The following is a 25,305-nucleotide window of genomic DNA, read 5'->3' on the forward strand; positions in this document are numbered from 1 at the left end:
TATTCCATACCGTGTGGCATCATGCCCAGTATATAAACTGGGGGGAGTTGGCCAGGAGGGGCGGATCGCTGCTCAGGAACTGACTGGGCATCTGTCAGCAAGTTGTGAGCAATTGCATGTGCATCACTTGTTTTGTATATTCTAATTCTTCTATTATCATCATCATCATTATTATTTTCTTCCTTTTCTATCCTATTAAACTGTCTTTATCTCAACCCACATGTTTTACTTTTTTTTGATTCTCTCCCCCATCCCACTGGGTGCGGGGGAGTGAGCAAGCGTCTGCGTGGTGCTTAGTAGCGGGCTGGGGTTAAACCGCGACAACCTTACAAATACTTCCTGCCTTCTTCCTTCTTTACTTTCTCCTAATGCACTCACCAGCCCCCAGAAAGTTCAAGTATTTTAAGCTCAGTTAATTTCAAGTATTTTCTCTCTGATTTGGGCTCTTCTTTCTGGAGAACCTCTGGCAAGTGTAGCCTTAGGAAGGCACTTTCATTTAAGCTTGTCTGTTACTGAGCTGACCCTCTGGCATGTTAGTCACAGGAAGATGACGGCCACCCCTCTCACAGTGTCCTCCAACAGCTTTCTGCTGCCCTGAGTCTTGTTGCTGGTTGCCCTCCGTGTGACCGTGGTGTGCTGAGTCCCTGGGCTGTACCGAGCCATACTGGTGTGAGGGCTGCATAGACAGCAAGCTTGGAGTCCAGTCCGATGCATAGTGCTACAGATGGGTTCAGCAAGCCAGCGGGAAGGGATAATGTTACAGGCAGCCGCATCCAGGTCTCTCCCTCATTGCACTAGGAAGTTGCTCTCACCCAGTTGGCAGATGATGCAAAACTGGGAGGAGTGGCTGGTACACCAGCTGGGTGTGCTGCCACTCCGAGTGAGCTAGGCAGGCTGGAGAAATGGGATGAGATGAATCTCTAGAAGTTCATCAAAGGGAAATGCCAAATCCTGCACTGGGGGAAGAATAATAAATGCAGCAGTACAGGCTGGGTCCTGACCAGCTAGAAAGCACTTTGCATTGAAATACTTGGGGTTCCCGGTGGGCAGCGAGTTGAACACGAGCCAGCAGTGTGTCCTTGAGGCGAGGAAGATCAACGGCAACCTGGTCTGCATTAGGAAGACCGTCTCCAGCAGGTTGAGGAAGGTGATCCGTCCCCTCTACTCGGCTCCGTTGTGAAACACATCTGCAGTCTTGGGTCCAGATTTGGGCTCCCCAATACAAGAAAGACATGGGCATACTGGAGTGAGTCCAGCAAAGGGCTACAAAGATGATGAAGGGACTGGATCATCTGTTGTAGGAGGAGAGACTGAGAGAGCTGGGACTGTTCAGCCTGGAGCAGAGAAGGCTCAAGGCAGGGGTCTTATCAATGATCAATCTTAAATACCTCATCCCCTGTCAGGTAGAAGGCAGAGCCAGACTCTTCTCAGTGGTGCTCAGTGACAGGACAAGAAGCAATGAACACAGAGATAGAGGGAATTCCTTCTGAAGACAATAAAATAATCTTTTCACTATGAGGGTGACCGAGCACTTGCAGAGGTTGCTCAGGGAGGTTGTGGAGCCTCCATCCTTGGAGATACTCAGAAGCCATCTGGACACGGTCCTGGGCAACTGGTTGTAGGTGGCCCTGCTTGAGCAGGGGGATTGGACCAGATGACCTCCAGAGGTCCCGGCCAACCTCAACTATTCTGTGATTCTGTGAAACACTTACTACACTTTAATAATCTTACAGTTACACAAATAGCTTTCCTCTCTCCCCTCAAAATGAATCTGACATCTCTGATTTACATTTTTACAGAGAGATTTTTCAGAAGGAAAAGTTACGTACCATAACTCCATTAATTATGAGTCATGGGAACACTTATTTTGAAAAGTTTGTATTTTACCCTGTTTAAAAGTTCTATTTAGTTTAGAATTACATTTTGATTGCCATCAGAATTGTTTTGGGGTTTTGCTCAAAATGAGAATATGTTTATGTTATCAAAACAAATGTCATTGTGGGAAAAGAACCAAGCATTGCCAGTGTTTTTCATAGCAGTAATATTTGATTTCACTTCTTGCATGTGTGGTAAACCACTTCAGAAGAGAAAATGTCATTCTAACACATGCATGTACACACACACACACATGCATATTTGAATGCCCACGTATTTTGCCCTAAATTCAGGCTATACAAAATGTTCCTGCGGAACACGCCCAGGTCAGGTATGATCAATACAGCTTGGGCTATCTGTTGCTAGTACTTCTCTAACCACACCTGTGGAGCTGTTTTGAAACAAACGATCTCTCAGTAAATATTTCTTACTACCAGGTCCCTGAGTCACCCTGCAACCCAGGATCTCATCTTCACTGTACAAGTATATAATTTTTTTTGTGAAACAGAAAAGGGAAATACATTGTATGGCTCGCTGCTACTGTATTTTTTCACATCAAAGCCTTTGAGGTAAAAATATATTTATTTTTCTGAGGTAGTATTTCACTCAGGAGAGTGTAGGCATGTTCTGACTTCTCCCTCTTGACCAGTAGACACTGAAACAGTCTGAAAAGTAGAAGATACTATAAACTGTTTTTAAATAAGTCTGTAACATAGTATGAGCTTTCTATTCAGGAAATTCGGTGAGTTCAGAAGTATGGGGCTGGTAGACAAGATCTGCAGTGGATTTTAATATAATATTTTTATATCGAGCGTATATAATTTTATATATATTTATATCAAGTTTACATGCCACATCCTCTTTTTCTTTACAGGGTATATACCCAGTTACTTAGACAAGGATGAGCTATGTGTAGTATGTGGGGACAAAGCCACCGGATATCATTATCGCTGCATCACTTGCGAAGGTTGCAAGGTAAATGGCACAGTGGGAAAGTGGGAATCAGAAATAGCTCTCCAGCTCCTCCATTATACAGACTTCCTGAACTGTGCTGTCAAATAAAACAAAGACAGATTAGGAGCGAGTAAGAACATCCAGTACTGATGATAAGCCGTATCTGGCTATGCCACTGCTCTTCATATGCATAAGGAATTTAGTTGATTTTTGCAGTGTTTGCTTCTGAAAAGAAAAGGAGAAATTTAGATTTTTGTTGTTGCTGTTTAACTGTTAGCTTTTACATTTCCATTTTTTAATGTTTCTTTGGCCATGTTCAGAGCCAGTGTACATCAGCATGCTCCCAGCAACTCCAGTGAAGCTGATTACGCAATAGCTGAGATTCTGCCTATGGCCATGAAGAGTCTGTAGCGATTAGCAGTGTTCCAGTGCCTCTCATCATCACTGTGAAGAAGCAAAAATCAAAATCCTTCCACATGCTCATGCAACAGTAACATCCATCGCTTTGGGAAGCATTGACACTCAGTTAAAACAGTTTCAAAAAGATTTTTACTTCTTTAACTTAAGCATACTGAAATGTGCTTTCAGCCCTAAATTACATCTCCAAAGCTACATGCAAAATTAAAAAAGATTGTTTTGGGCAAGTAAATAAAAAAAAATTGAGTAACACAATCAGGCACATCTTAGATGATTTTACTGCCATAAATTTGCCTGAATAGCTTGAGATCCTGTAAGAAAGCTATTCTTTCCTGCAGAAAATAAAAAATTATTGTTTTTCTAAACAAATGGGACCACACATGTCATGGTCTAGTGTCATGGGACTAAGCCACAGAAGTCATATTCTGTTCACCCCCAAAGTCTGGAATATTTGGATCTGAGATTTTGGGTTTGGAGTGGCCTTAGAGCCCCACATCACAGTAGCTTGTGTTGAAGTAGTTTCTTCAGTTGTACAGCATTGCCCTAAGTTACGTTTATGAAATGCACAAAGACCTAAATATCCTACATATAGCAGATTTGTCATAATATTCATAATATAATATATTCACAATATTCACAATATAATATAATGAATAATACATACATAATATGTATGGAAAATATTTATATTTGAAAAAAAATATGAAACTGAACAAGTGATTCTTACAAATTTGCATCCCGTATACCAGATGATAACAATACATAAAATGTATGAATATGACTTAATTCAGATATAATGAGAAGTAAGCGACCCTGTGGCATTATGAAATATCTTTTGCTCCCAGCTGAACAGCTATATCTCTTGCCAAATTTCCTGCTAAGTTTTTTGTTACTCCAACTGAAGTATTTCTTTTTATGCCTACCAGCTATTTTAAAGATACAGCATACAAAATCTACTTTCATCTTCAGATACAGTTCTTCTGTCTGGTGTACAATTTAAAATAATGCTTATGTGCACGAGAAACTGAGCTAACAATTTGCAAAAAGTAATTAATTTCTTTCTCCTACTTACAGTTGGCTTACAGACTGTTTTGTTTTGCTTTGTTTTGATTTGTTGCTCTTCTTGCAAATGTATTCATTGTACAAGATGGGGTTTTTTGTGTGGGCAATTTCAACCCATGCTTTGGAGGATCTGCATACACATGTCAGTTGTATGATATATCAGCAAAGTTACATGTAATAAATTCTCAATGAATTTGACATTTACTAGTTGCTTCCACTCAAAATCACTTTAATTGTGTAACAACTTTAATCAGGGTTGACAGCCAAAAACTTGCTTTGGCAAGTGTGCTTTCATGAACAAAGCATCCTCACGCATGATTTCTGAAGAGTAAATTGTAAGGAATTTAAACACAAATAAACCAACAGTGAGTTCTGATGTCACTGAAATGTTTCTCCAGACTGTATCCATTGCATCTATTGCTATATAGGTGCATAGTAAAGGAATTTAGGAAAAGGGTGGTTGCCTTACAATAAAATGTGGTTTCTTTTATTGAGAAAAATAGTACTTTTGTGATGAAGTGTTTGGACAAATATAGAGAGCAGCTTCTTTATTACATTGTATCGAGAGATCATCAAAGAGTTTTTTTGCAAAAAGTTTCTGCGAAACGCAAAGAAATGGGAAGATGAAAGGTGCTGGTCCCAACAGAGGTGGTGAAGAGCCTTGGCATTGTAAAGCTAGAGCTACGTTAGTCCCATGCAAGGTTTGGAAAACAAGTCAGTACCACTTCCTGAGATTCATCAGAGATTTTTCCATCTCTTGCTGTAACTAGAGATTACACCATGTCCCTGGTTGTCCAGAGCCATCTTTGATCTTTAGGGAGGAGAGGGGCAGATCCTGTCTCTAGGAATTCGTCACAAGGTTGAGAGTGGATCCAAATCCAGTTGTTGGGTAGATGAGAGTTTGAGACCTGATCCAAATCCTACATAAGGACATCTTGCCTGTGATTTCCTGGATTTTGGTTCAACCTGACAGGTCCCAGTCTTGCAAACTGCTTTATGCAACTCAGTTTAATTGAGATTTCAGGTCTTATCGTTATTAAGGAAGAAAGAGTTGTACTCTTAGCTCGAGCTGGATCTTGTAAGATAAAACTCTAATGAAGACAAGGCTCTTTATTGTCTTCACTGGAGTTAGAGCTCAAGCTGAAATACAGACTTGCCTGTATGTCTTAATTCAACATTCTGTGTTAAAAGAAATTACACACTGCTATAAGATTTTACCAGGTGTTATTTAACATGATTAAAAACAGACCTTTCACCTAGTGAAGTGAAGAGACTATTCATTAGATAAAATCCCAGCTGAAGAGGCTATTCATTAGGTAAAATCTCTCTCGAATTTTGCCATTGTTTTCACTGAAACCAAAGCCATTCTCAGCGGCCTCAGTCAAACAGGACCAGGGTCCCAGTGTATTCTCTATGTCAGGGTGGTCCCAAGCCACATTGCTGAATGTAGATGGTCTCAAACTTGAAATTGAAGTCAATGAGAAGAGTCATGTTGAAGTTAGTACCAGAATTAGGTCCGTAATGTTCAGATATAAGTTGTTCCTGATTTCTTTACCTAAGGCCAGGGGTGTATAAATCCGTAAATTTAGTGGAGCTACATTAGTTCACATGAGCTTAGGATCTGACCTCATATCCATGTTGCAACTGGCAATACAGATCTATATTATGATAGATAGATAGATAGATAGAAAGAATGGATTTGTATAGAGAGGGATCTTTATTGGTGATCTTTGTTTTGAGTACAGAGGACTGTGGTAAATATAAATCAAATCCTCTTCTCAGAAATACAAATAATTTTAAATTATGAGTCCATTATTTAGAACCAAATTCAAAGATTGTGTAAATTGTGTTTGCAAGACTCTTAGTCTTGCCCAGATTTGGTTGGTTGGTTGGTTATTTGGCTTTGATAGAAAGAAAGGAGTAGAACTGTTTGTTCTTGATCCTGTAGTAGCACATACACACCACCATTCTTACTATTTGCAGAAGCTGCTCTTTAATTAAAAGTGTGTATGTGCATCTTAATATCCCTCAAAATGATTATGTAATTTAGAAAGGGGCTCAAAATAAACTCTGTAGTTCAAATTAAAAAAAATTAACACACAGAAATGTAAGACTTGAAGAAGACATGTAGACAGTATTTGTCCCTCAAGACAACATTATTTATGCCTTTACTTACCTAAGATGTCTCTATGTTTTTAATTTTTAGGCAGGAAGTGTTTCGTGAAACTCAGAAAAGAAATGCCATACACTGTAAAACTGGTTTGTTCTTTTCCTCTTTGAGAGTTTCATGGAATGAAGTATGTTATCTTGCCTACTTAGGTAAATTCCTACCAAACCAAAGTGGCTCCCAAATTGAAAAAATTGCACAATGCTAATGCTTTCCAATGTATTTATTTATTGCACTTAGGGTTTTTTTAGAAGAACCATTCAGAAAAACCTCCATCCAACCTATTCCTGTAAATATGAAGGAAAATGTGTGATAGACAAAGTAACAAGAAATCAGTGCCAGGAATGTCGCTTCAAAAAATGTATCTTTGTTGGCATGGCAACAGATTGTAAGTACATTTTTCTGGTTTTCTTTCTTTTCTCTCTTTTTTTTTTTTAATGTGTGTATTTGCTTGAAGTATGTTGATTGGTGAAGATGGTTAAAGCAGAGCAGAACTGTCAGCACTTTTTTGGTTTTAATAACTTGTACTGGGGAATTATGCTCATTGCATCAAACCACTTTCATAGGCCTGTAATTTTTTGTTTATCCTTCATCAGACTGCACCTTCTCCTGCCCTTCTCAGGCTGAGTAACAGTAGGAATGTTCACTCTTTGGAGGAGAGGAGGGAGAAGTGCATCTGGATGGACACTTTGCTTGAGAAAAAAACATCTTGTTTAGAAAATTCTGGAGGATGTGAAATTGAATGTCGTTGTATGAGTCATCCTGCAGTTGTTTGTTTTATTTTTAGCCCTGAAGAAGTTATGCACTACAAAGAATTCGACTCTCATTCTAAAGAACTAGAAAATATGGCTACACGATTAACCCTTGGGGATCTTCTTTCTCTGCCATTGCACAGGGATTTACACCGATAACTTCAATTAGTGCAAATGGGAGGAAGTCACGTAAATCCCCCTGTACATTAATGTTAATGGTTGTTGCCGGCGTAATCCTCTGCAGAGGAGCTGGCAGGAAAGCAGGCCCAATAAACAACAGAAGAATATTCTAACTTAGTATTTTCCATTGTTATTGTAACGTATAACCGTGCCTTATGTCTAGAGAGAAATAGAAGAAATGACACAACTTCATTTTAGCTGGGTAGACTTTCGGGAGAGGGGGCTGGATCATCCTGGGTCACCGCTTCGCGCCCAGCCCCGTCTGACGCCGCAGGCAGCGGTGAGCCTCAGCCAGGCAGCGGCCGTGCAGAGCGAGACGTCTCTCCGAGCCTGGTTCTGACCAGAAGGTGCCATTGCCATAAAGCTGCCGCAGCCTCGGTGGGCTGCACCTACGTACGCCCCAAAGGAGCTGTCACTGAGCAGGGCAGACCGGCTAGCGATCGCCCAGCTCCAGAAGGGTTTCTTCCACCTTTGAGTTAAAATGCGTGAACAGAAGCATGTAAGCGGGGCTTTCCTTGCTCCTACCTGCCTGCCGCCAGTTGTGGATCAGAGTGGTCCTCCTCTGCTAAAGCGGGCCAGTCGGTTTAAATGGCCTATTCATGTTTGCACGGAAAATGGGATAAAACCTTCAGTGGTGGTCAGAGATGCGCAGCCCTGGGGCCTGTGTGTCTGGCATCACTGGAAGTAGCAGGGCTCTAGGGCAATGCTACAGAACAGCACCATTTGTAGGGCTTAAGGAAAGAGCCGAAGGCAGATTGTTTCTGATCACGTCATGCAACAGGTAATTGAGCCTCCTGTGAATAAATACTCCCACTTTCTTAAATCCATGTTGCCTTCTGCTGGCTGACAAGAGCACATTCTACACAATTCAGAGCAGTGAGCATGCTGCTGCTACTTTAAAGAAAACAGAAGTGCATCTTTCCCAACATGGATTGCTCCAAGTCCATTATAGGAGCACTTTGAGTCCTCACAAAGCTTTTACATACTAGTTCTATTGGTGGACTAAGCCACTGAAGGCAATGGCAGTATATAAAATGTTACCAGAAGGGTAAGTCGTTCTTTGCAATCCAGGCTTCTGAGGAAATGAAGTTCAGAGGGAGAAATAAGAGAACTGTGTCAACTGTGGGTCTTACCAAAGTACTTCTTTGCTGATTAGTTAAGGTGTTTGTGATCAATTAGTACCTCAGGCATAAAAAAGACCAAAGTTCAGACATCCTTAAGAGCTTCCTGCCATTTTTCAATGCTTTTTCCCCTGCTAGTGGTGTTGGATGACAGCAAGCGGCTGGCAAAGAGGAAGCTGATAGAAGAAAATCGAGAGAAGAGACGTCGGGAAGAGCTGCAGAAAACCATTGGACACAAACCAGAGCCAACGGATGAGGAATGGGAGCTCATCAAAATTGTTACTGAAGCACATGTGGCCACCAATGCGCAAGGAAGCCACTGGAAGCAGAAAAGGAAATTTCTGGTAAGGACTGTAGCCTTTTACACTGCTCTTGGTGCCAGGTGCCTTTCTTTCTTCTGAAGTCCCTTCCCAACACTGCAACCCTGAAGAGGGTATATCTGCCAGTGTATTGACATTTATGAAAACCGGGTGATTTCTGTATTTACTACTTGCTTATTCTTGCCTGAAGCTCAGTGTTTGATCAGACCATGTATTTCAAATGATAAACAGCATGTTGCTAAGTTAAGGCTTACCCAGCTGGATACTTTTAATGTGCTATGATAAGAAAAAGTAGAAAAATTGTTTCGCTCCTGATTAACAACAGTAGTGGTCTATAATGTATACCTTACCTTTTTTATATATATTATATCCAGGGATAGTTGTCTGTCTTAGGGTCTAGCATACGACATATTGTAAGTGTTAAAACAATGTAAAGTTTTAGGTGAAAGCTGATATTTTTTATTAATAGCTCGTGTTTTTTGCTTCCTTGTTCCAAAGTGAACATATTAATTAAAATAAATTTGGCAAAGAAAAATGAATTTCAATGAAAGCCGGATGATACATACACTATAGCATTGGGATTGCAGACTACAAGACAACTTACATTTTCAGCCTATAACTAAGGATCAGAAAATAAATTATTTGTGATGCTCAGCCTAAGAGGAGGATTTATTTGATTTTTCTAAATCGATTTTTAAAGGAAATAAGTGCAGAATGCAAAATACTTACACAGCACAAAAGAGGGATTATAGACTGTGTTTCAGGAATACACAGGGGTCTTTAACAGTCTGTGTGTACCCAATCAGATAGAGAATACTCATTTTTTGCAAGCCTAGGCTCCTGCTGCCTAATTCACCATGGGAATCTCAACCCACTGTTAAATTGCTAAGAGAAATCATATATTCAAACCAGCAGATCCCTTTTATAATGTTTTGCTAATTCCAGCGGCACTGTCTAAATTTCTTTATGAATGGCTGCATGTTTGTAACAGCTTGCAGTCGGGAAACCACAGCCAGTGATCACTGGCAAGAAGCAACGGAGCACTTTGCAGTGCTGCTGGACAGCAAGGTTTGCGATGCTGGTTTTAGCAGACCAAGAAGCAGCTGCAATAGTGCATTTGGTTGCTTAGACAGGAGTGCTGTTCTTTGCGTATCGCCTGGTTCGGGACAAAGCATGGGGAGCTTGAGGCTGAGGCTGGGAATGAGTACGCTGGGCCACGTAAAATATGGTCGTTGAGAGACTTCAGGCTCTGGAGACAGTCACAGCGGAGGGGGACCCTCCAGCAAAGGGTGCCCAGAGGCAGAGCATGAGGTGGTGTAACGACAGGGCTACTGGGAGAGGGGACGAGTGGGGCAGAGGCAGGGGTGGCAACTGTAATGAGCAGTTCAGAAACCAGCTGTGACTTCCACAGCTGGTTCCTAGGTCAGATGAAACTGCTCTCGATGCAGCCCTTGCTGCAGGGCCTCCTGGTTCTTTGAGGTGCTCATATGCTGAAGCCCAGTGGTTTCAAGGCAAGCGTGCCTTGAGCTGTGGGTCGGTCCTTAGGCAGCTGAGGCTGGTTCTTCAACAGCAGGAGCTCCTTTGAGGTCTGGACCTCTTTTCCTGTTGAGGTGAGTTAGGTGGCAAGGGCTCTCCAGTTGCATGCCCTTCTGGAGTGTGTTAGCTTTTGCCTTCCCCAAGAAAATGCTGTGTTCTTTCTTTTTCTCCCCAACAACGTTATGTGTGGTTTTAAGCATTTGGTCTTCTTGCTTGGAAGTGATGAAGGTTGTTTATCATGAGCACACAGACAATGTGGTTTAGTTTCCCAAGATTCAGGGAGGCAGAGAGCCTAGAACTGGGATTATTTGAGTTTTTTAGTAGGAACCGTCGGATAATTGGGCCCAGTCCTCTTCATTGTTCCTTTACAATTGGTGCTTGCTTTATTAACACATTGCTGAGTTTTTTCTTGAAAGAAATTAGATTTGGATTCAGATTGGTGACAGAGCTGTGGAAGGATCTTCACCTTTATGATGTGTTGCTTTAAAAAACTGCCTAGCACAAGTTTTTATTACAGACAGCACTTTCAGCACCTCCCCTGTTCAAGCGCCCTTATATGATTGTCATGAAGTCCATCAGTCTTAAAGGCCTTCTTCTCTGGGTTTTATCCATTTTTTGACTCTCTAATGTGAACAATATGGAACCTCTGCATGGTGGTTAGCAGGTCTTTTACAACCACAAAGCCACACTTAGCAAACAGAACAGCTTTGATGTGCCTGCTTTTAAAATACATGGCAACATTGACAAGCTGTCATAAAATCAGGTTGAAGTACAGCTGGAACAAAAAAAAACTCATCGCAGATTCTGCTTGAAACTGTTTCATTGTATATCCCTATTGAAATTCTCAAAATATGATTTTTTTTTTCTCTTTTGGAGAAGCCTTGGGCTGAAGTCACGCAGAATGTGATTTTCAACCAAAATTTTACCCAGATGAGTTCAAATTCTAGTCACTTTATCCAGACTAGCTTTGTGTTAGCCCATTCTTAGTCATCAGTTGTTTTAGCCTGGTTTTGGAAACAGGCCTTGGCAGTTGCCTGGAGCTCTGTGATACCAGGCAATCTGTTCTGGGGAGGATTTCAGAACTTCGAGTAGGTGAGAGAGCCTAATTCTGCAAAGCTCTCAGCATCTTCTTGGGGGTAACAAGTCAGCTCAGATCCCTTTGCTTTTAGAGAAACTTGGGAATTCTCAGCACTTGTAAGAAACAAGAACATGCTTGTATTTTTAAGCAAAAAATGCATACACTACACCCACAAGATGCTCAGATAGAGGCACAAGGAGGAAACTGCATGTGCACAGAAATGTAGCTGCCCACACAGGATGGGTATCAGCATGCCAGTCGCCCATTTCTCTATGCACTCACCTCTTTCACAAATGTCTTACAAACAAATTCACGTTTTGTGGCATAATGGGCATTACTTATAAAGTGAATAGTGTTATTTTTTATTTTACCATATCTTCTGTCACCAAGCAGGACTTTTTAAGTATAAAATACTTGCTCTAAGATAGATTGTTCCTTTAAATATCTTTGTTTATATCCTTAGCCAGAAGATATTGGGCAGGCACCAATAGTTAATGCCCCAGAAGGTGGGAAAGTCGATTTAGAAGCCTTCAGCCAGTTTACAAAAATTATCACACCAGCGATTACAAGAGTGGTGGATTTTGCCAAAAAGTTGCCTATGTTTTGTGAGGTAAGAAGACTTCCTTGTGCTCTTCATTTATATGCCTGTTGTTAAAAACTATTCAAAATACTCCTGGCATGGAACTGAAAAATTCACAATGTTTAAAATCAGAAAAATTAAAGAGACTCAAAATAGATAGAACTAGAATCATCTGGATTCTTATGAGTTTTCTTTTTCTTGTGATTACTGAAATCCTGATTTTGTTCATCTAGAAGTCATCATGGTTCATTAGGGACTCGAATGTGTCTTTAGAGGTGGTCCTGAACAAAGCAAATGAACAAAAAGAGACTGTCTAGAAGCATCTTTGATACGTTTAATCAGATCTTCCAGCACACAGTTCCCTCTGTGCTTTCTGGCTCCTTGCAGGTACAGTATTGTGGAGTTGGGTCTATGCAGTAACAAGTTCTTCAAATTCAGGAAAGCATCCCTATCCAGGAATGGCACTTGCCTTATTGTGTTCCCTAGGCATGCTTTTCCTGAACGGGGAGGTTGTGCATAAAAGAGTCTGTAAAAATAATGGATTGTCATTCCAGGTAGATACTGACATGTAAAATATACAGTAAATGGGCTCAAATAGACTTGGTTGCACATTGGGAATAGAGAAGCCCTAGGCTGATCTCATTTACACTGAGGTATCATTTTTATTGAAGGACCAGATGCAATGGATGATGATTTTTTTTCCTAACTTAAAAAATGTTATCAGAACTGCAGCCTGAAATAATATTTCAGTCTTAATAATCTTAATACTTTTAATAATTTTAAGTCTTGTGAGTCCCTTAGGATCCACAACCACAGGAGTTTTAACTTGGAAATATCCCCCCAATCCAGCCATGGAAGGATGCCTGCCTGCTCACCCACACTGCAGAGGAACATTTGACTCTGCTGGTGAAATGCCAAGTGAATGACAATCAAAATCGGAGGGACCACGGTCAATGAGTTCATTGGGCTTCCTAACTCGGCAACAGTGTTTGCTCCTAATAACATCAGTCCGGAAGGAAGTTTAAGGCAGCCATAGCATTTTACTCCTCTGTGGCTGGCAGCTTTTCTTGAAGGTCAGTCAAGGAGAGCTATTTATGTCCTTTGGCACCTACAGAACAAGAAGAAGTAAATATCAATAGTTGGCATAGTGTAAATAGCTCTCCCTGCCTAACCTCAGCATTGGCTTCATCAGCCAAGAAAGCATGAAATAGTGGCCAAGCATGAAGATTTTAAAATACAAGGAATGTGTCCATAGATCAAGAGGCGCCTGCAGCATTCAGTGTCTGAGGGAATCTGTCTCCTCTGATTTGGCATTTGTTGGTGGGAAGTTGCAGTGACATAGCAAGGTAGTCTTTTTAATTTAGAAAGCTTTGCCAGTCACACACAGACTGCAGTGCCCATCTGACATCTCCTACTCCTCCTGGCTACTGTGGGCCCACTTGTGTCAGAGCTGGGCAGGAAGCATGGATGAAGAAGTCAAGGCGTCATTGGGCATGACCTCTGTAGGTTATGCAGCTCAACTAGGACAGGCTTTGTTTACAGCTGAGCCACTGTGTGAACCTGACACCCATATACAGCAAGGTCTGATGGCACAGTGAGGGACAACTCCTCTTGAACACAAAGGAATAGGACAGCCATCCTCCGAGTTGTCATATAGTTCCTGCTGTAGGATGAAGAAATGACAGATGTTTGCTCCTTTTTGAAGGGGCTCTGTCCTGTTAACTTGATTTCGGTTATGGTTTTTAACCCATAGCTTTTTCTTAGAAGCAACACTGAGTGGGCTCTTGATTTGTTTATGGGAAAAAGCCCTGCTTGCTCCCATAGGACCTGCAGAGCATTTAAACATTATCTCAGTTCTTAATTTCCACAGAGGCACAGGCTGAGAGTGTAGTAAATCTCTATGAAGGAGGGGCACAGCAAGGAACATCCATAGCCACTTATATATTCACAGTTACTTTTCCTTCTTTCTCTCTTTTTTGGACACATGTGCAAGCCAGCAAAGCACTATGAGTGCCCAGCTTAGTTTGTGTGCATCCATTGGCCCATGCCTCAAAGCAGAAGTCTAATCCCAGAGTAATCGAAGTACTTAAGGAAAACTTCATTTACTTTTCAGCATTTCTGCTGTTGTTTCCTTCTTGCATTTTCTTCTGCTTAGAAGATGAAGATTGAGGAGCATTTAATCAGTTTGATGTGAGTTTAAGTGTCACAGGCATCAGTGGTTCCACGCTGGGTGAAGCTGTGTAAATACCCTTCTAGGTAGCTCAGCTCAGCTCAGTTCCATGGTGTTGCATTACACGTGTGCTGGCTGCCAGTATGTCCTGCCAAGGTGAGCACCTCAGGTTCCTGCCTTTTGCTTTTTCTCCCTGCAGAGAGAGAGAAGGAAAGGACAACATGTGGCAGATAATCAGTCACATTTATTGACCCCACTCCTAGAAGGTGCTCTGGTAGCAATGATCAAGTGATGAGCGTAGGTAGCATTGAAGCCTGCATACTTGGGAGCAAAACTGAAGTTCAAGCTCCCTGTCTTCGGTAACTGCTGCTACTGGCAGATAAGACCTGAGGCTTGTCATCCATGAAACAGATGTCCCATGTATCCTTCAGAATTAGGAAAGCAGGTGAAGGACAGGCATAATGAGATCACCACTACCATAAAGAAGTTTCAAGAAGGTTCAAGTAGGAAGAGAAATTCTCCTTTGTTTAATGGCTCACTAATAAAACGGCTGAAGCGTCATGAAATATCTTCCCTAATGTTATCTATTTCTTTTCTACCATTCTTCCTCCTCCTTAGTCTTTTTTTCTTCATTTCATTTTTTCTTCTGCCTTCTCCCTTCCTTTCTTTCATGTCCCTTTTTTTGCTGCAGTTATCTATTCCAATATCTCTTTATGGTTGCTCTCACACTTTTCTTTTCTTTTCTTTTCTTTTCTTTTCTTTTCTTTTCTTTTCTTTTCTTTTCTTTTCTTTTCTTCTCTTCTCTTCTCTTCTCTTCTCTTCTCTTCTCTTCTCTTTTCTTCTCTTTTCTTCTCTTTTCTTCTCTTTTCTTCTCTTTTCTTCTCTTTTCTTCTCTTTTCTTCTCTTTTCTCTTTTCTTCTCTTTTCTTCTCTTTTCTTCTCTTTTCTTCTGTTTTTCTTTTCTTCTCTTGTCTTCTCTTGTCTTCTCTTTTCTTCTGTCTTCTCTTTTCTTTTCTTTTCTTTTCTTTTCTTTTTTCTTTTCTTCTTTTTTCTTCCTCTGTTTCTTTGCCTACTTCAGCCTCAGCAGCCAAATAGTGGCGTTATCATTGGGTAGTGAGACTGCCACTGTGCCTGTGCAGCCTTCCCCACACTGCTGCTGAGCTGAGTGTGATCTGCAGAAAGTGATTTGCCCTGAAGAGGATGAGTCATTTTTCTTGTGTATCAAACACTTCACACCTGAAGTTGGCATTGCTGGAAAAATAGCTGCATGATTCAACTCCTTTTTCTGATTGTGGCTAGCTTTGTGTTTAAAACTCTTCTCTAACAGGGAACTGCTTTCCACTTGTGTTAGGTAACTGTCTGGCATCCACTCTACATCATTTTACGCCAAATCAATGTATTTGCTTTGTGAGTGCACAGTTGCCACGTAAACCTATAGTTGCTGGGGTTTTTTTCATTTTGAATTGCAAATCAGGTAAATATAATAATTTTATATGAATCAGAAATGATGGATTTTTGCCTCCTTTCAAGGAGGTAAAAAATAAGCATGGCTGGCAGTGAGTTTAACCAGGATGGCTGAGGTCTGTACCAGCCCCAATTATAGTTTATTCTGTTATGCTAAATTGTAAGCTGAGGGAGCTCAGCAGTAGAAGAGAGAAGGGTGAACAGCGGAGAATGGTGACCACTTCAGCCATCTCAGTTAGATCCACCCCTGATTGGAGACAAAACCAATAGTATATGTTACCACCAACTTGGCATCTAACAGGTCTGCTTCACCCTTCACACTTTGTGAAATGTTCTGCAAAATGGAAAGCTACATTCTTAAGATTTATTGGACTGAATTCTATAATGCTCCCACAAACTGAGTGGTCCCACAGAGAGCGGCGCTTCTGTGAGTTGGATCACTTCACCTCAGCATCTGAATCAGCTTGGTTTGTGTTGACTGTCTTGCCCAGGATGACTTGCCTGCAGCTGTGTCATCACTAGATTTCCTAAGGGTATGTGGGGATGGTAACCTGCTGGCAGCTTCTGAAAGCAGGAATGAGAGTCTTGGAGGTTTGTGTGGTGCAGTCAGTCAGCAGCATTTTTGGAGGGTAGCTGCACTATGCGAGGTAGGGTCCTGGAGTGTGAACTGCAACTTCATGCTCATGGATTTACTGTAGTTGTAAAACAAACTCAGTTTGAAAAACATATCTTTTTCTTTACTGTTTATAATTTCTGCAGCTGCCATGTGAAGACCAGATCATCCTTCTGAAAGGCTGCTGTATGGAGATAATGTCCCTCCGAGCAGCAGTTCGCTATGACCCCGAGAGTGAGACTTTAACACTAAATGGGGAGATGGCGGTGACAAGGGGCCAGCTGAAAAATGGGGGTCTTGGTGTAGTGTCTGATGCCATTTTTGACCTGGGCATGTCTCTTTCTTCATTTAACCTGGATGACACCGAGGTTGCCCTTCTTCAGGCTGTTCTGCTCATGTCATCAGGTGAGAACAGAAATATATTGGAACCCCAACCATTTTTAAACTCTTTAGTCTTTGTCACAAGCCTCTGTTTAAAAGAAATAGGGTATGTTAGATCTTGTAGTGCTGACTAGAGTAATGTGGGAGAAATTTTCTCTCAAAATCCCAATGCAGCTTAGAATTAGTTTGGTGAGCACTAGGAAAAATATTCAGGGTTTTCAGAGAGATGGACGTAAAAGCGGCTTTAGTAACACACCTTCCTCAGTTGAGTACTTAGGGAGGTGGCAGGGGTGATCATCAGAAAGATATCAGATTGATTCTGAGCCAATTTGCCTTGAATGAAAAACTAATATTTTAGCAACAGTTGTTGTTACAAAAAGTTCCCTCTTCCCCTAGGTACTACCATGCATTGGGCAGGAAGTACAGTTCATACACATTTCCATCAGTCTCATATGTTTAGTTTGACCTGCCATCTTGTTTTTCTACTTAACAGCACCACCGCTTGCTAATGGGCATTTGAGAGCTGTGCTGTTTCCCCACACTGGGACCATTTGCAACTGGTCTCTTGGTGGCGTGATAACAGAAGCAGCACAGACCATTTCATATGATTTCCAAAGAGTTTCTAACCTCCTCAAATTGAGTATGTTTTCAAATATGCTTCCACTGTCTGTGCCAGCCCAAAGAGGAAATTCCATTCTTGGGCAGTGGCAGATTTGGCAAGATTTTGTTTTAAGACCACTTTGAAGATTGGGCACTGAATAACAATACACACAGAGTGATTTACAAGCGTTAACTGCATCTGAGACGGAAAGGTTTCCACATTAATCACAACACAACACTTGACATTCCCAATCAAAACATTTTGATTTCTTTTTAGTTCCCTACACAGTGATACATGAATAGGGGTTTCAGAAGGCAGTTCAGAGGACCTGCTTTCCCAGAAGTGTCTCCTGAAGAGTGACTTGTGAAAGGAGCTTTCCCAGCGCCCATCTGCATGCTGGTTGAGACAATTAGCCAAACTTCTGGCCTTTGTTGTTCCTTGGTGCTCCATAGCAGTTTCCTTTGCAGCTCACCTGTGGATTAAAGCTTGATCAAAGCATTTTGATGATTGATCATTGGTCAGACTGTAGAGAAACAGATAGGAAAGAAATGTATTTTAAATATCTGACGAGGACATTTTTTTGGTTCTTCATTGGTTGTTTTACAGAAAGGTATAGGTAGAAGCCTTAGCTGAGATCAGGAATCTGTTGCTGTAGGCACTGTAAGGAAACACTTCCCAAACAGCTATACTGTAAATGGGCAAAGCAGGCAAAGGATGAAGAAAGGAAGGATTATCTCCTTGTTTTAACAGAGGTAGTATTGATAGTGAGGTGTCCAGAGTCAAAGAAGTTGTTTGTGACAGAAACCAATGTCCTTAGTTTCTCTCCTTTCTGTCCTAACAACGGAATCGTCCTATTTTTCCTGAGTTATGATCAGGAATTTGTTAAAGTAAATAAGTAATAGTGATATTTCTCCTTCTTTGTATCTACAGATCGCCCAGGCCTTGTTTGCGTCGAGAGGATAGAAAAGTGTCAAGAGGGTTTCCTCCTGGCATTCGAACACTACATTAATTACAGAAAACACCATGTTGCACACTTTTGGCCAAAACTGCTGATGAAAGTGACAGACCTGCGAATGATCGGAGCCTGCCATGCCAGCCGCTTCCTGCACATGAAGGTGGAGTGCCCCACAGAACTCTTCCCTCCATTGTTCCTGGAAGTGTTTGAGGATTAGAGAGACTGGAGCGGTTCTCCGCACCCCCGTCGCACTACTGGCTGTCATTTCATCCCGTTGCCCAACTCTTCTCACCTCTGTTTGTTCCTCTTCTTCTTTCGTGCTCTTCTGTTTCTTGAGGCGGGGTTGGGTTTTTGTTTGGGTTTTCTTTTGGGGTTGCTGGGGGGCAGTTGTATACACATGGATGAAAACATCCCCTTAATGCGGGTACTTGTGACTATTGCAGTTTGTTCTTCGGTCCTTTGATGTGAATGCTTTGGCAGCTTAACAGTGAAAATACAAACAGACCAATCTCATTCACCAGCACTTGCGTGGTCACCAGCTCACACACATCATTGCTTGGAAAATATGGGAGAGAAATTGAAGTGGCAGAAAATAAATTGGCCTCCAAGTTAAAACAGCTATTGTTAATTTGACCCTGGCAATTCTGTCTAGTATTACCTCATTTTGCAGGGCACAAGTGACCAATTTATGAGATTAAATTTCTAGTCTTTATGGTTGTTTGTATTGTGACAGTCACCATTATGATCTAGGATCTTCATCATCATCATGATCCCATCATTATCTGAGGATTGTTCCAACAGATACAGTTTAACTGTGCCCCATAAATCAAGTACTTAAAATAATGCAGAGTGTTAGAAGGGACTGACTTTTTTTTTTTCCATGTGTATAAGAAAGTAAGATCCTTCAGTTCTTACTACATTTGAACTCCAAGTAACTTCACTGGAAGGTCTGTTGGAGTAAGGAGGTGAATTTGGTCCTCTGAGGTGCTTTTCCAGAGAGTGGAGAAGTCTGCTTTTTCTGAGGTGTGTGGAAAACTTGTCACTCTGAGGGAGAAGGTTCTCTGTCAGGATACCAGGCTTCCTCAGAGTTATTCAGGGAGATGAATGCTCACAGAATGAGGACAAGGAGAACGAAACGTACAGGGTGACCTTCAGATGGGACAGAAACCAACTGTGTTATTAATGACACTCAAGACTGTACAGCTTTATCCCAGTAATACAGTGTTGCTTGGCAGTAATCTTTTGTTTTTTATATATATATATAAAGATTATGTGCACGTATATATATAATTTTATATATATATAATTACAAATGTTCAGCAGATGTCTTAAACATATTTCCGTATTTTTATCTTCTCTCTCTCCTTCTCTCACCCGCTCCTGTGTGAGTATGCGTTTATGTGTGTCAATCAGCTAGGTTCTCCCTCCTTGGTGTCTTACGTGTTTCATTTGGCTAGATTCTCTCTTGATTCCTTTAATTTATTTCCACTAACTGCACTAGCAGGAACCAAACTGAGCAATGACAGGATGTCCTGCTGCCGAAATCTGCAAGCCAGTACTCACAGTCCTGGAATGTTTGGAGGCCGGTGATGAGGGCATTATAGGTAGAGGTTCCTCTCTGTCATCCATCCCCATTCAGGGGTGTTGTCCCTGGGTTTTATAAACTTGATATTAAACCATTCTCTGAATTTGTATGATCCATCAAAAGCATCCTTCTGTTCTTCCCGGGAAGAACCAGAGACTTAGTTCACGTATTTTGCGCTTCCTCATACCCCATATTCTTTCATGTTATGCATTCATTTGTACCAGTTTCTTTCTCTGCTATTTATTGATATATTTGCCTGGCAAATCAGTGGGCATTGTTAGAGTGGATATGTTGACTTTCAAAGCTCATGGCCCATATCTAAACCTATATGTTATGTGTTTATCCCCTCATGAAAACATGATACTCAGGAAAACTTATCTCATAGGTGGAACACAATATATGTGTGTCAGGAGTTAAATTTTTTCCACACCTTTTTCCCTACATCATTGATATAGCATTTGGAGTGTTACTGGCTATGTTTTCAGGGGTGTGGAATCTTTTCCTCCATGTTTTTTGATACCATATGCACCTGTGATGAGTTGTGAGCACTGATGTTATCACTTAGGGGTTTGTACCCATCATTTTGTGAGAACATAAACCACAATGGGGTGTTCAGGGTTTTTTTGCAGGTAGCAAGGAAGACAGACCATTGGAAATTTGTTCTTAAATGTTTTCTGAAGTTGAAGAGCCTCTGTTGTGGGCTGTGTTTGCTCCATCTTGAAGCATATGTGTTAACAACATCAGTCTCTATCCAAATTCCTTGTAGAGCACTATGTCTTGGGGACAAGGAGTTAGAAACTTTCTAGCTTTTTGGAACAAGAGGCCAGACAATGTGATGAACTCACATGTACTCATGCAGAGTCTCAGATGAGGAGCATCCATAGCCAGTGCTAGATACCTGATTTAGGGGTGGCTTGATAGGGAACTGATAGCATATAGGGAAAGCAGAAAAACAGCTGATCCATTACTTGCATCTATACCCACAGTGGCTCACAAAGAAAAGAGAAATGTGCGTGTCTTTTGGAGTTCTATCCTGCCCGGGATCTGAGCATGGAGTGCCTCCTGAAGCCAGCGCAAGTGTCTCACCTGTTCACTAAATGCGAGCTTAGTTAGTGTACAAGCTTTTCACTGTGCTGTGGATGAGACCCAGGAGAACGTTTCTCCCAGTAGTATTCACAATGATCTCACTACAAGGTCCATGATGCTTCATGTATTTTTCAGAGCTTCAGTTCCTGGAGTTGTGCTGCTGCGTAAGAGGTTCAGTCTGTCATTATCATCAAGAATTCTTATCCTTTGGGCTATAAAGAAAATCAGTAGCCTAAATGTTAATTATTTAGGTGGGAAGTCACTACTCAACAGTGACTTAGCACATAACTATTGGGGCCCTCATAACTGGCTTTTGAACACTTGGGATTGTCAAGACTGCATTAATCAAAAAATAAATAAAGATCAGAGGTTAGAAAAAAATGTGAGAGTTACTGGATTGACTTGGGGAAGCAGCAAGATATGAAAGAACTTGAAATACCCTGGACAGAACTGCAGTTTGAGACAGTGTTGAGAATTAACACTTGGCACACTGGCTGCTGTAAAAATCATTGCTCATACGGGAACTTGTCCCCCAAGGTCTACCATGGCAAGTTACAGAGTTTTAAAACAGCCTTCATAAATGGATGTCTGAATTCAGGCACGTAAGCTGCATTTAGACATCCGAGCTAATGGCCTGACTTCCCAAGATGCTGATGCAATTTGGAGTTGTGCTTAATCAGGGTTCAGAAAATCAGGCCTCCTTCCCTAGGTGATTGCAGATGGACTGAAGTGCCTAAAATCAGGCAACCAACTTTGACAGGTTTGGCAGTTCTTTACGCAGAAAGGACATAATGTCAACATGCTTTTCTAAGCTTTATAGATTAAGTTGAAGTCTGGCATTAATTAACAGAGGGGGATTAGTAGTATTCCTCAATTGAAAACTAAGACCAAGCTCTTAGTTTGACAGATTTGATGTACTGACGTCTAATGGCCTCTGATCTCCTACCAGTCTTATTTTGTGTGACTTCATTGACTCCCTCAGTATGACTCCTGATTTATATCATGACAGCAAAACTAGATCACATGAGGATACTCTTGCAGACTCTTACCAGTGGATACTGACCTTAGTTCTGCAAAGACATACTTGTTTTTAAATATCAGTGGTCTCAAGCCATTGTAGGCTTGAGCCACTGGATTGACCATCTGAGTGGCAGACATCAGTACTACAAGTTACCCTTGTAGTAACTGGCCTTCTGAGTGAAATAACAAACGTGCACTTTCCAGTACAGTCCAGAGTCTCATTTCTGATGGTGCCACGTAACTCTCATGTTTGCTTTATGGTCTACATGTGGGTCTTACATAGAAGATTCTTCCTGTCAAACCTGATTGTCACTGTTCATGGTTTTGCCCTGAGTAACACATGCATTTAGATATTCATTTCATGTGTAATCTCAGTTATGATATTTATAATGACATATATAGTGTGTGATAATGATTTTTGTTTACATTCTGCCAAAATGTAGACGTTAGAGTTAGACCTCCAGGTCCCAAATCATCCTTGAGCAGGCTGCTTACTTCCTCAGAGGCAGGCATCAGAAAGAGGAAAAAACTGTCCAGAAAGACCATTTATATCAGTAATCTGCCAAGACAGGGCTGTTGATCACAAGCGGAGCATGTCGTTGCTAGTGATGTATTTTTATGCTATGGAACTCTAACCTGTATGTGTCATATTGACTTCTTGCTGCATGAATCATAAATTATAAAAATCAGTCTTATGGTTTTGAGATGTAGCCAGCATTCCTAAGGCTAAACCTTTTTCATTGACAGAATCAAAATCCACAACCAAGGAACGTATTCCTCTCACTGTGAGAGCAATTGAAAGTGTTCAACATTTATCTTTTCACAAAGGAAGAGGCGACAGGACCTCTTAATGTGTCTTGTTATTGTGATCATCTGGAAATGATTGCCAGACATTTCCTTTTGATAGAGCAATGAAGTGATCCGTATTTAAATTTTATAGAGAGAATTTTATTCTAGTGTGATAGAGATTTATTTTCCACTTAAAGACTCAAAACGGTGTGAGCACATTTTTTTACTGCGGTATATTTTTGCTTTAAAATTAAAAACAAAAAAAAAGGTTTGGCCTTATCACAAAGTTTTAGTGTGTCGTATAGATGTTAGCAAATGCAAAGAGTATGCATTATTTGTGTGTATCCACATTGACTGATGTCGCCTTCAAAAAGCAATATTGTGCAGGTAATAAGTTGTTTGTGACTGTCCATTGCACAGTTTACCTTCTTTAAAAGCTAACCTTGTTTATGCACAAGACAATCAAATGTAAATCTACATCAGCACCCGGGTGTAGATTAAATTTATGTAAATTACTGAGCACAATGTAAAACATTAAAAGACACTTTATTTAATTACACATTTAATGTTGGTAAAGATAGTATCAGGGCATGAACTAGCTGACATACTGTAATTTCTTTTTCTCTTTTCCTACTTCCTTAGCCCTCTTCAGTTTTAGTTTGCTCATAAATACATCAAATTAGTCATTCGTAATTTTTTTTAAAAGAAGGGTGGTTTGGGTTGTTTATTTGTTTTTATGAAGTTGGTTGGGAGGACTTCTTACTTTGTCTATGAGGTTTGTGGGTTTTGCTTATTTGGTTTATTTTTTTATATCAGTTTCGTGCCCTGAGGGTAAGGCAAACATTACACCGTAAGGTAAAAAACAAAGTACCTTGGATGATGTATTTTTTTGCAAACAGTGTTAAGAGTTATGCTAGATTGGTAATATTTTTTCAGCCTAAAATATATTAAAAAAAATCTGTGATCACAAATGTTTTAAACTATCTAAAGAGAAAATTTGTATATTTGGGGGAAGAAAATAATTTTTACATAGCTTTTGTATGCAGATATTAAAATGTAATTATGAATATAGTGGGCATAGATAACTGTGTAAGCTTGAATTCTAAAAAAGAAAAAGCTTATAACTGAAAAGTTGTCCTGGTGTCTCTGTCTCTTTGTTGCAGGCTGTTTCATCAGCTCTGTCGCACACTTCCAAGCCCCTGGAATGGGAAAAGTAGGACCCAGAGCAGAATGTTGGATCGACTCTAACCTGTTCACATTTCTATCCTTCTGCATCCCTTTCATCATGTACCTCATATCTTATCTCCCCTCCTCCCCACCCTTGGGCACCCAGCCAAAGGTTTTCACTTCCCCACTGTTCACATCAGCCAAACTTAATTCACTCCAGTGAACTGGCTCTTGATTTATGTCTCACTCAATCACATTTTTTTATGGGAACGCCCTTTCTTTCCTTCTCCATTCCCAGTCTAGATGGGGATGGTGTGACAGGAGCAGTAGCCTTCCCGCCTCTTCACGCTTTCCATACCTCGGTCTCCTACCTGTTGGAGAAGGTCTCCTCATCTAGATGTTATCTTTGTTCTCGTAGTCCTTTGCAGTTTTGGTTTCTCCTCCAGTCCTCTCGTTCCCCTCGGGGAGAAAAGCAAGAGCTAGCGCCTGGATCCAGAACCGCTTCTCGGCCTGCCCCAGACGGGGAACCTGTTTCGGGCGGTTGCCTCGCGGTGGTTTCCGCGGGCGTTTGCCGGCTGACGGCCAGCTCCCGCCCCGGTCCCCTTCCACGCGAGGCGCCGGGAGCCTTCCGATGGGTGCCGGGCCCCCGACCTCCCTCTGCCCGGCGCGGGCGGGAGCGCCTTGCCCACGCCGGGCCTGGCGTCCCTGGGGAGCGCGGTGCCGGCACCTCCGGGGTCGGTTTCCACCGTTGCCCGTGGGAAGAGGGCCTGCCTTCGAAGGCAGAAGCGCCATCTGAAGGGCCCGAGGGAAGGCATGAAGTCCACGCTCTGCCTTACGTTAAGTCCCTTCGAGCGCCTCAGTTCAGGCACCTGCGTGCGGCAGCCGTGCCAAAGCCTCTGGCGGGGTTGCGCTGAATCAGCAGCGAGGTGGGCTGCTCGGGGCCTCCCGGACCAGCTCGGGCGCGAGGAATTGATTTGCTGCGCCACAACTTGTTTACTTGAGGTGAAGAAGTGTTTCTGCTCCCACAGACCCCGGTGCATTGGCTGTGACGTTTCCAGGCTTCCTTTGTAGTGGTGAAGTCTGTGTTTTTTAAAAAGTAGCGTGAGGTCTGTGGAGAGAAGCAGTATTCTGGCAGCCACGTGTATTCCCTTCAGTGCATATTTATCACTGCAGAGAAGGACGTAAAAGATGGTCAGTTCTCCCCCCTCAGCACTGGCGCTGCCAGCAAGAGTGTGTTCTCAGTCCGTTACGATCTGCCTCGGGCATCCTGAGCCTGTTGTTGAATGTATAGCTGCGGTTTGTCCTTCCTCCTGGTGACAGTGGGTGAGGGTTTTCACCCTTTGAAAACTGAGCCACGTCTGAAGGATTTTCTCAGTGCAAACTTAGGAGTCTAACTTTAAACAGCCCTGTGTCTCATGGTCATGCGTGCTGTG

The 25,305-nt window shown here is 41.7% G+C and overlaps 1 protein-coding gene across 16 annotated transcripts in view; it reads left to right on the forward strand.

Annotated features, from left to right (window-relative positions):
- The window catches only part of THRB (thyroid hormone receptor beta), a 177,688-nt gene extending 153,852 nt beyond the window's left edge, over positions 1 to 23,836 (forward strand). For all 16 annotated transcript variants that reach the window (XM_069771450.1, XM_069771476.1, XM_069771441.1 and 13 more), the window contains 6 exons: positions 2,750 to 2,850; positions 6,716 to 6,863; positions 8,667 to 8,872; positions 11,926 to 12,072; positions 16,435 to 16,693; positions 18,201 to 23,836. In XM_069771450.1, the coding sequence (XP_069627551.1) occupies positions 2,750 to 2,850; positions 6,716 to 6,863; positions 8,667 to 8,872; positions 11,926 to 12,072; positions 16,435 to 16,693; positions 18,201 to 18,442 (1,103 nt within the window). In that variant the 3' untranslated portion in view covers positions 18,443 to 23,836. The remainder of the gene's footprint in view (positions 1 to 2,749; positions 2,851 to 6,715; positions 6,864 to 8,666; positions 8,873 to 11,925; positions 12,073 to 16,434; positions 16,694 to 18,200) is intronic.
- Positions 23,837 to 25,305: the final 1,469 nt, after the last annotated feature.

This window comes from Haliaeetus albicilla, chromosome 2 (genome assembly GCF_947461875.1).
Source record: "Haliaeetus albicilla chromosome 2, bHalAlb1.1, whole genome shotgun sequence".
NCBI lineage: Eukaryota > Metazoa > Chordata > Aves > Accipitriformes > Accipitridae > Haliaeetus > Haliaeetus albicilla.